Genomic DNA, 11,503 nt, shown 5'->3' with positions numbered 1-11,503 from the left:
CGTTTGACCAGCAGGAGGCTGGCTTGTCACTCATTGCAGTGTGGCCGAGCCATGGACTAAGTAGAGGAGCTTTTGTTGCCCTCTCTTTATGGTCTGACAGGAAGTGCTCACTGAGAGTACCACACAGCTTCCTGTCAGAAGGAATCAGAAGGTCATCTACCGCAGTCCGTTGCTTGGCCAGTGCACATATTCCCTCCTCTACCCTTTGTGTGAAGTCATGCGCAAGGGAAGACAGAAGCACACCAGTATTAACCCAGTATCAATATGCACTACACAGCAAAATGGCCATATTTTCTCTCAGTGAAGTATGAATGCGGCCCATGTGCACCAACATTCCATTTAGAGTCCTGGGAAAGCTATGAAGACTGAGGGCAGCACATGGATGGCATGGAGGAGGGAGCCACCATTGGTTCACTGTCACATCAAACACGCACAGAATTGACATGAGCCAGCCCAGGACTCTTGTTCATGATCGCTTTAATGACACCCCAATGATGGAGGTGGAGTTACAGCAGTCGGGATTAACCGGTATGGGCAGCATTTCATAGGAAAACACTGAACATACAGACTCCAGGCACCATCACCACTTTAAATGTTGACTAAACCTTTTATTGACAAAATAGCTGAATGAGAAAATGTATGCAAGGCAGCGCTCTCTCCAGATCTCCGGTTCTGATAGTGGAGATAGCGTAAAATAACAAGAGAATGGCATCGGATCTCTGGCCACCAGAGCAAGCAGGGGGACATGGACATGGAAATAATCAATCAGGGAAGATTCACTCAGATCTGTAAATATTCTCCCATTGCTACAGTCACTGCTTGGCTGGCTTGGCCTTGGTTTAGCAGTTTGATCTCTACTCATTACTGTACATTTTGATGTTTAGTTATAAGCCCACCCAGTCAATCTCCACCCTCCCCTTATTGATCAGGAATAAAGAAACAACAAATGATGGAAAGAACACTCAGCGCCCTGTAGTGGTTATGGTGACCCTGTGTCTAAGGAAATGCTACAATTCGTTGCCACAACCAAGATGGCGGCCTCACCGCTCCGTCAAGTGTCAAACTCCTTCCGGTGGCTGGAGGTCGCTTCCTCGTGCCAGCAAGATGGCGGTACGCGTGGTGCTGTCAGCATGTCGCCGGGCCGGTGAGCTCTTTTACCTGTATATCCCCCAGGAATCGGTATCCCAGGGCCGGTACCGGGTGCTGGCTATCACAGGACAGCCGGGCAGCCAGGGAAAGGCCCGGGGGCCAACACTCACAGGATGAAGGTCATAGGATGCTAAAGGTCACCCCAGGGACCCCATGTGCTCTCCACACCCCCACTGACTCCCCCCCCCCCCCGTAACCTGCCCTGACACCCAACTAGGGGGTTAACCCCTCATTGGCTCCCCCTCCAGGAACCTGCCCTGACCCCCAACTAGGGGGCTAACCCCTCACTGACTGCCCCCCCCCCCAGTAACCTGCCCTGACCCCCAACTAGGGGGATAACCCCTCACTGACTGCCCCCCCCCAGTAACCTGCCCTGACCCCCAACTAGGGGGATAACCCCTCACAGGCTGCCCCTCCCCCCCCCCCGTAACCTGCCCTGACCCCCAACTAGGGGGCTAACCCCTCACTGACTGCCCCCCCTAACCTGCCCTGACCCCCAACTAGGGGGCTAACCCCTCACTGACTGCCCCCCCCCCCCAGTAACCTGCCCTGACCCCCAACTAGGGGGATAACCCCTCACAGGCTGCCCCTCCCCCCCCCCCCAGTAACCTGCCCTGACCCCCAACTAGGGGGCTAACCCCTCACTGACTGCCCCCCAGTAACCTGCCCTGACCCCCAACTAGGGGGTTAACCCCTCACTGACTGCCCCCCAGTAACCTGCCCTGACCCCCAACTAGGGGGATAACCCCTCACAGGCTGCCCCCCCCCCAGTAACCTGCCCTGACCCCCAACTAGGGGGCTAACCCCTCACTGACTGCCCCCCAGTAACCTGCTCTGACCCCCAACTAGGGGGCTAACCCCTCACTGACTGCCCCCAGTAACCTGGGCTAACCCCTCACTGACTGCCGCCCCCTCCCCCCCCCCTAACCTGCCCTGACCCCCAACTAGGGGGCTAACCCCTCACTGACTGCCCCCCCCCGTAACCTGTCCTGACCCTCAACTAGGGGGCTAACCCTCACTGACTGCCCCCCCAGTAACCTGCCCTGACCCCCAACTAGGGGGCTAACCCCTCACTGGCTCCCATCCCCAGTAACCTGCCCTGACCCCCAACTAGGGGGTTAACCCCTCACTGACTGCCCCCCAGTAACCTGCCCTGACCCCCAACTAGGGGGATAACCCCTCACAGGCTGCCCCCCCCAGTAACCTGCCCTGACCCCCAACTAGGGGGATAACCCCTCACTGGCTCCCCCCCCCCTCCCCCAGTAACCTGCCCTGACCCCCAACAAGGGGGATAACCCCTCACTGACTGCCCCCCAGTAACCTGCCCTGACCCCCAACTAGGGGGATAACCCCTCACAGGCTGCCCCCCCAGTAACCTGCCCTGACCCCCAACTAGGGGGCTAACCCTCACTGACTTACAAAACATTTTTTTTAAAATGGTCACTTTGTTCAACATGGTTTTATTATTTTACCCATAGAAACGTTGCCGAAATGCCGTAATATCAATGTCAATCCATGTTTCGTACTGCTGCATTGTTTCAATGAGGGGTTCTCTTAATTTTACTATCCTACACACCTAGGCAACATTGATTACATGGCATCACCTGCTTTCTTATAGCTTGTCCATTTCAAAGATGTGTGAAATCACTGATTAGTTTAAATGCTTCCTGGTTGCTGCTTAGGTCTGTGGCATCATGGGGGATGAGTTCTTCAAATAGTTATGTTTAACCCATTTGAGGCAATTAAGTACAGCAACCTAATGGGGGTTTGTTTTTGTTTCAGTTTTCAGTGGAATTCCAGCTCACAGCTTGCGCATCACTGTAAGTAAAGCTTTCCTATGTTGGAGAACTTATTTTACATTTTGTATTTGCCTTTATGTGTTGATGCGGATTCCCGTTTCCCCCATTGTAGATGAACATGTATTGTCTTTTTCTCTTGGTTGGCTACCTGATGGTAGAACTTTTACAGGACTCTGTGATAGCTGATTGGTCCTTGTTTGTGATATTTAGACCCATGTTTCTATTGGTTTCTACAGTGCCAAAACATAGAATGTGACGGCAGATAAGAACCATTCTGCCCATCTAGTCTGCCTAATTTTCTAAACGCTTTCATTAGTCCCTGGCCTTATCTTATAGTTAGGATAGCCTTATGCCTATCCCACACATGCTTAAACTCCTTCCTGTGTCAACTAAAAATCTGATTTACATAAAGCAAGCATACTGTATGCATTTTGCAATATTTTACTCTGCAAATGTAAAACTGTTCAGTGTATGAAATGGTACCCACCAAATAACATTTCAATTTCTTGTTTGTATATAATATAATATAATGGTGGTGTTGTATGGTGCATAAATATTTTTGATAAACACATTTGTCATGTTTGAAGACTCCTTTAAAAGCATGAACACTGCATATCTTGAAACTGGCTAATACCTTTTTTATTATTAAATCAGACTTGGCCCAGCCACACAACTCGATTCTGCCCCTTACTGTGCAGAAACTATGCTGCGGAGGCTAAAAAGACTTACCAAAGAGACAAGCCTCATGTGAATATCGGCACGATTGGACATGTGGATCATGGGAAGACCACACTTACGGCTGCAATTACTAAGAGTAGGTATCCTGATGCAAAAGGCCACTTTGGTCTGTGCTCTGTGCAGGAAATCCACTTGAGATAAATTTGTTTCCATGTAAAGTTATTGCATTTACAGTTATGATTACCAGCGTAGACAGATTGTAAATTACTGAATATGTGAGCACACCTTTCTATGGATGGCCTGTGTCCTTTACACAGCTTAATTGTTTGTATATACTCTGTATATACTTTTGCAGATTATAAAATATGTAAATTTGTGACTAATGTTAGTATTTTTTCCTCACAGTCCTGGCAGAGGCTGGTGGAGCCCAGTTTAAGAAATATGAAGAGATTGATAATGCCCCTGAAGAGAAGGCTCGTGGCATCACCATTAATGCATCACACGTGGAATACACCACGGCCAATCGGCATTATGCGCACACTGATTGCCCGGGGCATGCGGACTATGTAAAGGTGAATATAGCATCTGGGGATGGTTAAATTGTCTCCCTGTTAGATCTGTGACAATAGGGGGGCTAAGGTGAACTTGCATGTTGGTTTAAACACATTTCCTGCAAAGCATGCATTTTAAGCGGTGACTAGACATTACCATCTACATAATTACAATTCTCTTGTGGGTTCTGTGCAGAATATGATCACTGGCACATCTCAAATGGATGGCTGTATCCTGGTGGTTGCTGCAACAGACGGACAGATGCCACAGACCCGTGAGCACTTACTGCTAGCTAAACAGGTTAGTAATGTCATTGTCTTATCTTGGGTTACATTTAAAGGAACACTCCCAAGCACTGTACCCAGTGTGCTGCAGTGGTTATGGTGCCAGGAGTTCCTGCCTCTTCTCACAGACCATTTAAAAATGAAATATTACCCTTTTATCTGTTAAGCAATTACTTTGAAGTTTCATGTTTTGAATAATGACAGTCACAATGTTCAAGTGATGTTCATGAGCTATATATTAGGTGAAACGTGCTGCATACTTTGTAACTCCTCTCCTTGCCCCCTACCCAGATTGGCGTGAAGCACATTGTTGTGTTTATTAACAAGGCTGACGCAGTAGATGACAAGGAAATGTTGGATCTTGTGGAGCTGGAGGTGCGAGAACTGCTGACCGAATTTGGATACGATGGCGAGAACACACCAGTGATTACAGGATCTGCTCTCTGTGCACTAGAGGTATGTCTGTAAATGGCGTTGTGTGAATCAGCTTTCGTAGTGAAAATGGTAGACTCTTCTCTGGTTGAACAAAATCTAATAGTTTTGTTATTATAACACTTTGCAGAATAAAAATCCTGATATTGGCTTGAATTCCATCATGAAACTGCTCGATGCTGTGGATACTTACATTCCAGTTCCCCCTCGAGACCTAGACAAACCCTTCCTCCTTCCAGTGGAAGCCGTCCATTCTATTCCAGGTATGGACGACTTATTATAGTTACATTCATTAGAAATTGACTATTGATATCCCTGTAGTTCATGCAGAAAGTTTGTTGTAATTTGTATAGCCCTGTGTGAGCTGCTGTTCCCTGAGTAGTATCCCACATTAGTCGGTCTGTGTGTTTGGATCAGTAGCCGTATCCTGACATGCCCCACTTAGAGGAGGACACAGTCCCTCACTGAAGATTAAAGGCTGGAGTTGGAACTAAAATAATCCTGCAATATTTTTTTGATACTTTTGAAAATAGAATTAATGGTTTACTGAAAGCCTCATCATAACCACTCCAGCCACTGTCGAGGTTTTGATACTAGGAGTACCTGGTTTTGTTCCCCGATAATGGGGCAAACAGTTTACCATCAGCTTATCCTTTTACCTGGGTCCCACCGGGCGCCGAGCTTCCTTTAATGGTAGGTGACGCACATCTGGCTGCTGCAGAGCTGATCCTGCCAGTCATTCACTGGCTGAGAGCATCAGCTGAGTTGACATTAGCCAGCTCGGAACTCTCATTTTGGGATGGCAAATGGCACTGCCGGAGGTGGAGTTACCAATAAAACATCTCTGAGCATCATTTCAAACTTGCGTTTCTAGTGAAAACAGGAAGTGGTTATGGTGCCTGAAGTGCCCCTTTAACATATAGTGCCACTTTTTATTTTTAATATTTTTTTATTGTTTGTCATTAATTGCTTCTTTTTTTTTCTTCTTGTTTTCCAGGCCGGGGGACAGTGGTGACAGGAACTTTGGAAAGGGGAACAATCAAAAAAGCAGATGACTGTGAATTTGTTGGTCGTAACAAATATATCAAGTCTGTGGTTACAGGTAAAACCTTACTTCCCTTCAGCTGTGGAACCATCTATTCTCTTTCATGTCCTCCCTGTGTTCCTATGCCTTCCACTGTTTACAGACTCTTTATCCTCCTTAGGACTTTTGCAATTTTCTTCCAGGCATCGAGATGTTCCACCAAAACTTGGAACGTGCGGAGGCTGGAGATAACTTGGGAGCTCTTGTTAGAGGGTTAAAGAGAGAGGATGTACGGCGAGGGATGGTTATGTGCAAACCAGGCTCCATCAGACCCCACCAGAAGATCCAGGCTCAGGTATGTTTAGTTGGCCTTATGTACACCATACAAACACATTTCAAATAATGGCATAACACGGTATGCAAAAAAAACCAATCATCAACTTCAACCTTTCATAACCCTATCTGCTGGCAATAAAAGCATTTTTTATATTTGTACAGTTCCATTCACAAACTGGACTATTGTGTTGTTTCTGTTGTCTTTGTGTGTTTATTTTCTAGTTAGCACTTACACACTTACCTGAGTTTTTAGCCTGTCTTTAAGTGATTTTATTTTTCCCCCAGGTGTATATCCTTAGTAAGGAAGAAGGAGGGCGCCACAAGCCTTTTGTCAGTAATTTCTTGCCTGTGATGTTCTCTTTGACTTGGGATATGTCCTGTCGTGTTACACTTCCACCTGGGAAGGTTTGTAGTATTCTTTAATTGTCTCCGTATTTACATTAAGCCCAAACCTAAAGGCACTCTATTTCACATTGCTCTGCCCCTTCTATTTTGTATCAACATCCCTGATTAACTCATTCCCTTGCTTTTGTAGGAAATGGTGATGCCTGGAGAGGATTCAACTCTGACATTAACTCTTCGTCAACCCATGGTCTTAGAAACCGGTCAACGTTTCACCCTGAGAGACGGAAACAAGACAATCGGCACCGGGATTGTGACCGACACCTTGGAGATGACACCAGAAGATGATATAAATTGGGGGGGCTGAACCCAACAAACTGAACTTATAGTAAAGAAGGAGGTGTGTGTTTACTGCATGGGAAGCGTAAACCATAGCTGCAGTGATAAGTGCGTACACGACTCCCCTCCAGCACCTCAAGCTCTTTTCCTCTGTAAAATAACCCTTTCCTCAATAAATGAGCTTTGGCACTTGGTTGTAATCTGTGCTTAGTCTCTGAATACGGTATGGATGCTCTCTGGACTCCATTGAGTTTTATCTTCAAGATTTAGGCCTTCCTAGGAATTCTGATGCCTAAAAGAAAATGTCCAGCAATACGTTCTTCCTGGAATGTGAGCGATATTTCATTGTTTGTACTTTCGATACAACATACTGTTTTCAAAGGCTCCGAATACACATTGATTCAAGATCTTTTACAGCTAGATGTAGCATGAAAATAATTTCAACAGGGGTCCTGATGTGAAAAGATTAGTACCAACAGGAAATAGAACCTCACCAACAAATAATTACAAATATACAAGAGAAAATAAAGTAGTGTTCCTAAAAAGACACTCGCCTACCAAAAGCCTCAAAATTGTAAAATTCCAAAACTTTATTAGTATTTAATAGCGACAAAAATAGTAAAACTACAGTGAAAACTTTGTGTAATTAAAAGAACACTATATGGTCAGGATACAAATGTGTATTCCTGATCCTACAGTGTTAAAAACATGCAGGACCAAACTTCTGGAATAAAAGGGAGTCATGACATGTCACACATGTCATGTGTCCTTAAGGGGTTAAATAACGAACATCAGAATTTGGATTCAATGAATCTCTATGAGGAAAGTTCAGTGTCTGCATGCAGAGGAAGGAGACACTGAATGTCAGTCAAACTGTGCAGCACTGCCCCAGGAAGCACCTCTAACAGCCATCTGAGGAGTGGCCAGTGAAGTTATCACCAGGCTGTAATGTAAACACTGCATTTTCTCTGAAAAGACAGTGTTTACAGCAAAAAGCCTGAAGGTAATGATTCTACTCACCAGAACAAATTCAATAAGCTGTAGTTGTTCTGGTGACTAGTGTCCATTTAAGTTTTACCACTAGAGGATGCTAGATATGACCAGAGAAAACAAACTCTCCAGGGTATAATACCATCTGTTGGAGGGGAACATTTATCCAGGGTTGAATAGCCCCTATATTAAAGTAACTGTCTTCAGGCTACATGTACTAGGCTCTACTGTAAGCCTTCATCAATGAATAAAGACAGTGTATCACACTTTTCCTCTTTATCTAAATTATTTGACCAATTCTCCTAATCACGGGAATGCTTCTATCTTTTATAAATCTGCAAAGCAGGTCTATCTTCATATAGTCATTGGTTCTCCTATGAACTTGCTAAGTTGCCCTCTATTCAATGTAATTTACTGGTGAGGGCTTACAGTAGCATCTAATACATGTAGTCTGCAGACATAGTTTTTAGACATAGCTTTAAAGGGTCACTCCAAGCACAATGGCCACGTCAATAATTTAAAGTGGTCATGGTGCCTGGAATCTGTATATTCAGTTTCACTATGAAATTCTGAACATACAGAGTTCAATCTCCTCTGCTGCTGGATACTCTACCTCCGGCAGCATCATTAGGGTGTCATCAGCTAGCCGAGAACTCGAGGTCTAGGCTGGATAATGTCACTTCTGTGCAAATTTCATTGTACAGAATGTCATTGGCCGAGAGCAGTTAGCTGACGTTTTTAGCCAAAGCATTGAATGTCGATGTCCCCAGATTCTGCTGAAGACTGGAGCATGTCACCGAACCACAAGGAAGACCAGCAGTGACCCGGGTAAAGGGGCTATCACATCCCGCATCATAGCCATTACAGCGGGCTAAATTGTATAGAATAAGAGGCTGGATATGGGAATGGTCACCCAGATAGCTTTGTGACTAGGTCTCTGAATCACTTAAAGGGAATCTATATGCTATGAAAGCAAAGTTGGTTTTCTAGCACTATAGTGACTTTCAATGCCGCTGGCGGAGGGGACCTGATGGGCATTCGCGGCGAGTGCCATGCTCGCAATATTACAACCCCATAGGAAAGCATTGCTCATTGCTTCCTACGGGGTGAAAAAACACAAACTAGTATACTTGTACTAGTCTGCAATCTAACCTACTAATGCCTTTACCCGAGATGGGAGAAAAAAAAAATCCACTAAAATAAATGGCCACATAGGCAGACAGACTGCCACAATACAAAATAGAAATATAGGGGAAAAAAGTACAGCTTGGTGCTACTATCACTTAGTGTGAATCACTCAACCACACAAAATTTAAAGTGCACAGAAAATATATAATGGTGAGACGAGCACTCTAAAACATGCAGATAAATTTTTTACCAGTACTGTCTTGGGTATATATCTAAAAAGAAACATAGGGTAATATTGTTTAAAATACAAATATTGACCATAAAATACCGGTTAAACTCACATATTTCTGAGTCACTTATACAAGCTGACTCAGACTATGAACTGCTAATGGAGATGAAGATCTTTTAAGCTGGACGTCTTTAAGATGAGTTTCCTCTGGATGTAAGCTTTACAATCATTCCAGGATGCAGGATCAAAATAAAACGTGTTTATTTGATATAAAAACAAAGATTATTAAAACAAATAAAAATATTAAAACTCAAATATAAATAGAAAAGATTGTCCGTACTGTATGGACAATCTTTTTTATTTATATTTGAGTTTTACTAATCTTTGTTTTTATATCAAATAATCAAGTTTTATTTTGATCCTGCATCCTGGAATGATTGTAAAGCTTACATCCAGAGGAAACTCATCTTAAAGACGTCCAGCTTAAAAGATCTTCATCTCCATTACCAGTTCATAGTCTGAGTCAGCTTGTATAAGTGACTCAGAAATATGTGAGTTTAACCAGTATTTTATGGTCAATATTTGTATTTTAAACAATATTACCCCATGTTTCTTTTTATGTCTTGTTGTTTTTAGATATATACCCAAGACAGTACTGGTAAAAAAGTCTAACTGCATGTTTTAGAGTGCTCTCACCATTATATATTTTTTCTAGACAGACTGCTACAGTTCTGTGTTTTACCAGCAAATGAGGATTGGCTGCTAAACAGGCTCCTTCCTAACTGCTCTGAAGGACGGGCAAAAGACTGCCTCATGAGGCGGAGACCTTTCTATTTATAGTATTTTCAGAGTTCTGTTTCTTGTCATACCTGCTGTGATAAGCTAACACATTGATTTATCCAGCTATGTATTCATTAGCAAATTTCCTTTTTTTCACTTTCTTTGATGTGATCAGTTACAGTATCTCACAAAAGTAAGTACACCCCTCACATTTTTGTAAATATTTTATCTTTCCATGTGACAACACTGAAGAAATGACACTCTGCTACAATGTAATGTAGTAAAGGTATGTCCAAATTGGGCCCAAAGTATCAATATTTTGTGTGGCCATCATTGTTTTTCAGCACTCCCTTAACCCTCATGGGCATGAAGTTCACCAGAGCTTCACAGGTTGCTACTGAAGTCCACTCCTCTGTGGCGACATCACGGAGCTGGTGGATGTTAGAGACCTTGCGCTCCCCCACCTTCCGTTTGAGGATGCCCCACAGATGCCCAATATGGTTTAGGTCTGGAGACATGCTTGGCCAGTCAATCATCTTTGGCTTCTTTAGCAAGGCAGTGGTGGTCTTGGCGATGTGTTTGGGAATCGTTATCATGTTGGAATACTGCCCTGCAGCCCAGTCTCCAAAGGGAGGGGTATCATGCTCTGCTTCAGTATGTCACAGTACATGTTGGAATTCATGGTTCCCACAATGAATTGTAGCCTCCCCCTTCCCCCCCTAGTGCCGGCAGCACTCATGCAAGCCCAAACCATGACACTCCCACCACCATGCTTGACTGTAGACAAGACACACTTGTCTTTGTACTCCTCACCTGGTTGCCGCCACACATGCATGACATCATCTGAACCAAATAAGTTTATCTTGGTCTCATGGGACCACAGGACATGGTTCCAGTAATCCATGTCAATAGTCTACTTGTCTTCAGAAAACTGTTTGCGGGCTTTCTTGTGCATCACCTTTTAGAAGAGGCTTCCTTCTGGGACGACATCCCTGCAGACCAATTTGATGCAGTGTGTGGTGTATGGTCTGAGCACTGACAGGCTGATCCTCCACCCCTTCAACCTCTGCAGCAATGCTGGCAGCACTCATAGGTCTATTTCCCAAAGACAACCTCTGGATATGACGCTGAGCACATGCACTCAACTTCTTTGGTCGACCACTACAAGGCCTGTTCGGAGTGGAACCTGTCCTGTCTTGCCCACCGTGTTGCACCTCAGTTTCAGGGTTTTGGCAATCTTATTGCCTAGGTCATCTTTATGTAGAGCAACAATTCTTTTTTTTTTTCAGATTCTCAGAGTTTTTTGTCATGAGGTGCCATGTTGAACTTCCAGTGACCAGTATAAGAGCGTGTGAGAGTGATAACACCAAATTTAACACACCTGCTCCCCACCTGAGACCTTGTAACATTAACGAGTCACATGACACCGGGGAGGGAAAAT

General features: G+C 44.5%; 1 protein-coding gene across 1 annotated transcript; it reads left to right on the top strand.

Moving 5' to 3' along the window:
* The first annotated feature begins 1,082 nt into the window (after window positions 1–1,082).
* On the top strand, window positions 1,083–7,135 carry TUFM (Tu translation elongation factor, mitochondrial). Its single transcript, XM_063429026.1, has 11 exons — window positions 1,083–1,144; window positions 2,932–2,969; window positions 3,603–3,762; window positions 4,032–4,198; window positions 4,374–4,478; window positions 4,754–4,918; window positions 5,025–5,157; window positions 5,892–5,996; window positions 6,122–6,273; window positions 6,540–6,659; window positions 6,790–7,135. The coding sequence occupies exons 1-11, from the start codon at window positions 1,105–1,107 to the stop codon at window positions 6,961–6,963; spliced, it is 1,359 nt and encodes a 452-aa protein (XP_063285096.1). The 5' UTR covers window positions 1,083–1,104; the 3' UTR covers window positions 6,964–7,135.
* Window positions 7,136–11,503: the final 4,368 nt, after the last annotated feature.

The sequence above is a fragment of the Pelobates fuscus genome, chromosome 8, assembly GCF_036172605.1.
Source record: "Pelobates fuscus isolate aPelFus1 chromosome 8, aPelFus1.pri, whole genome shotgun sequence".
NCBI classification, from domain to species: domain Eukaryota; kingdom Metazoa; phylum Chordata; class Amphibia; order Anura; family Pelobatidae; genus Pelobates; species Pelobates fuscus.
The sequence above is the reverse complement of the archived record's forward strand: the minus strand, read 5'-3'. Positions and strand labels throughout refer to the sequence as shown.

Coding starts and splice junctions, on each gene's coding strand:
- TUFM (XM_063429026.1), top strand. CDS start 1,105: ATGGCGGTACGCGTGGTGCTGTCAGCATGTCGCCGGGCCG. Junction 4,479..4,753: donor ACTTACTGCTAGCTAAACAG/GTTAGTAATGTC, acceptor CCCCCTACCCAG/ATTGGCGTGAAGCACATTGT. Junction 6,274..6,539: donor ACCAGAAGATCCAGGCTCAG/GTATGTTTAGTT, acceptor TTTTTCCCCCAG/GTGTATATCCTTAGTAAGGA.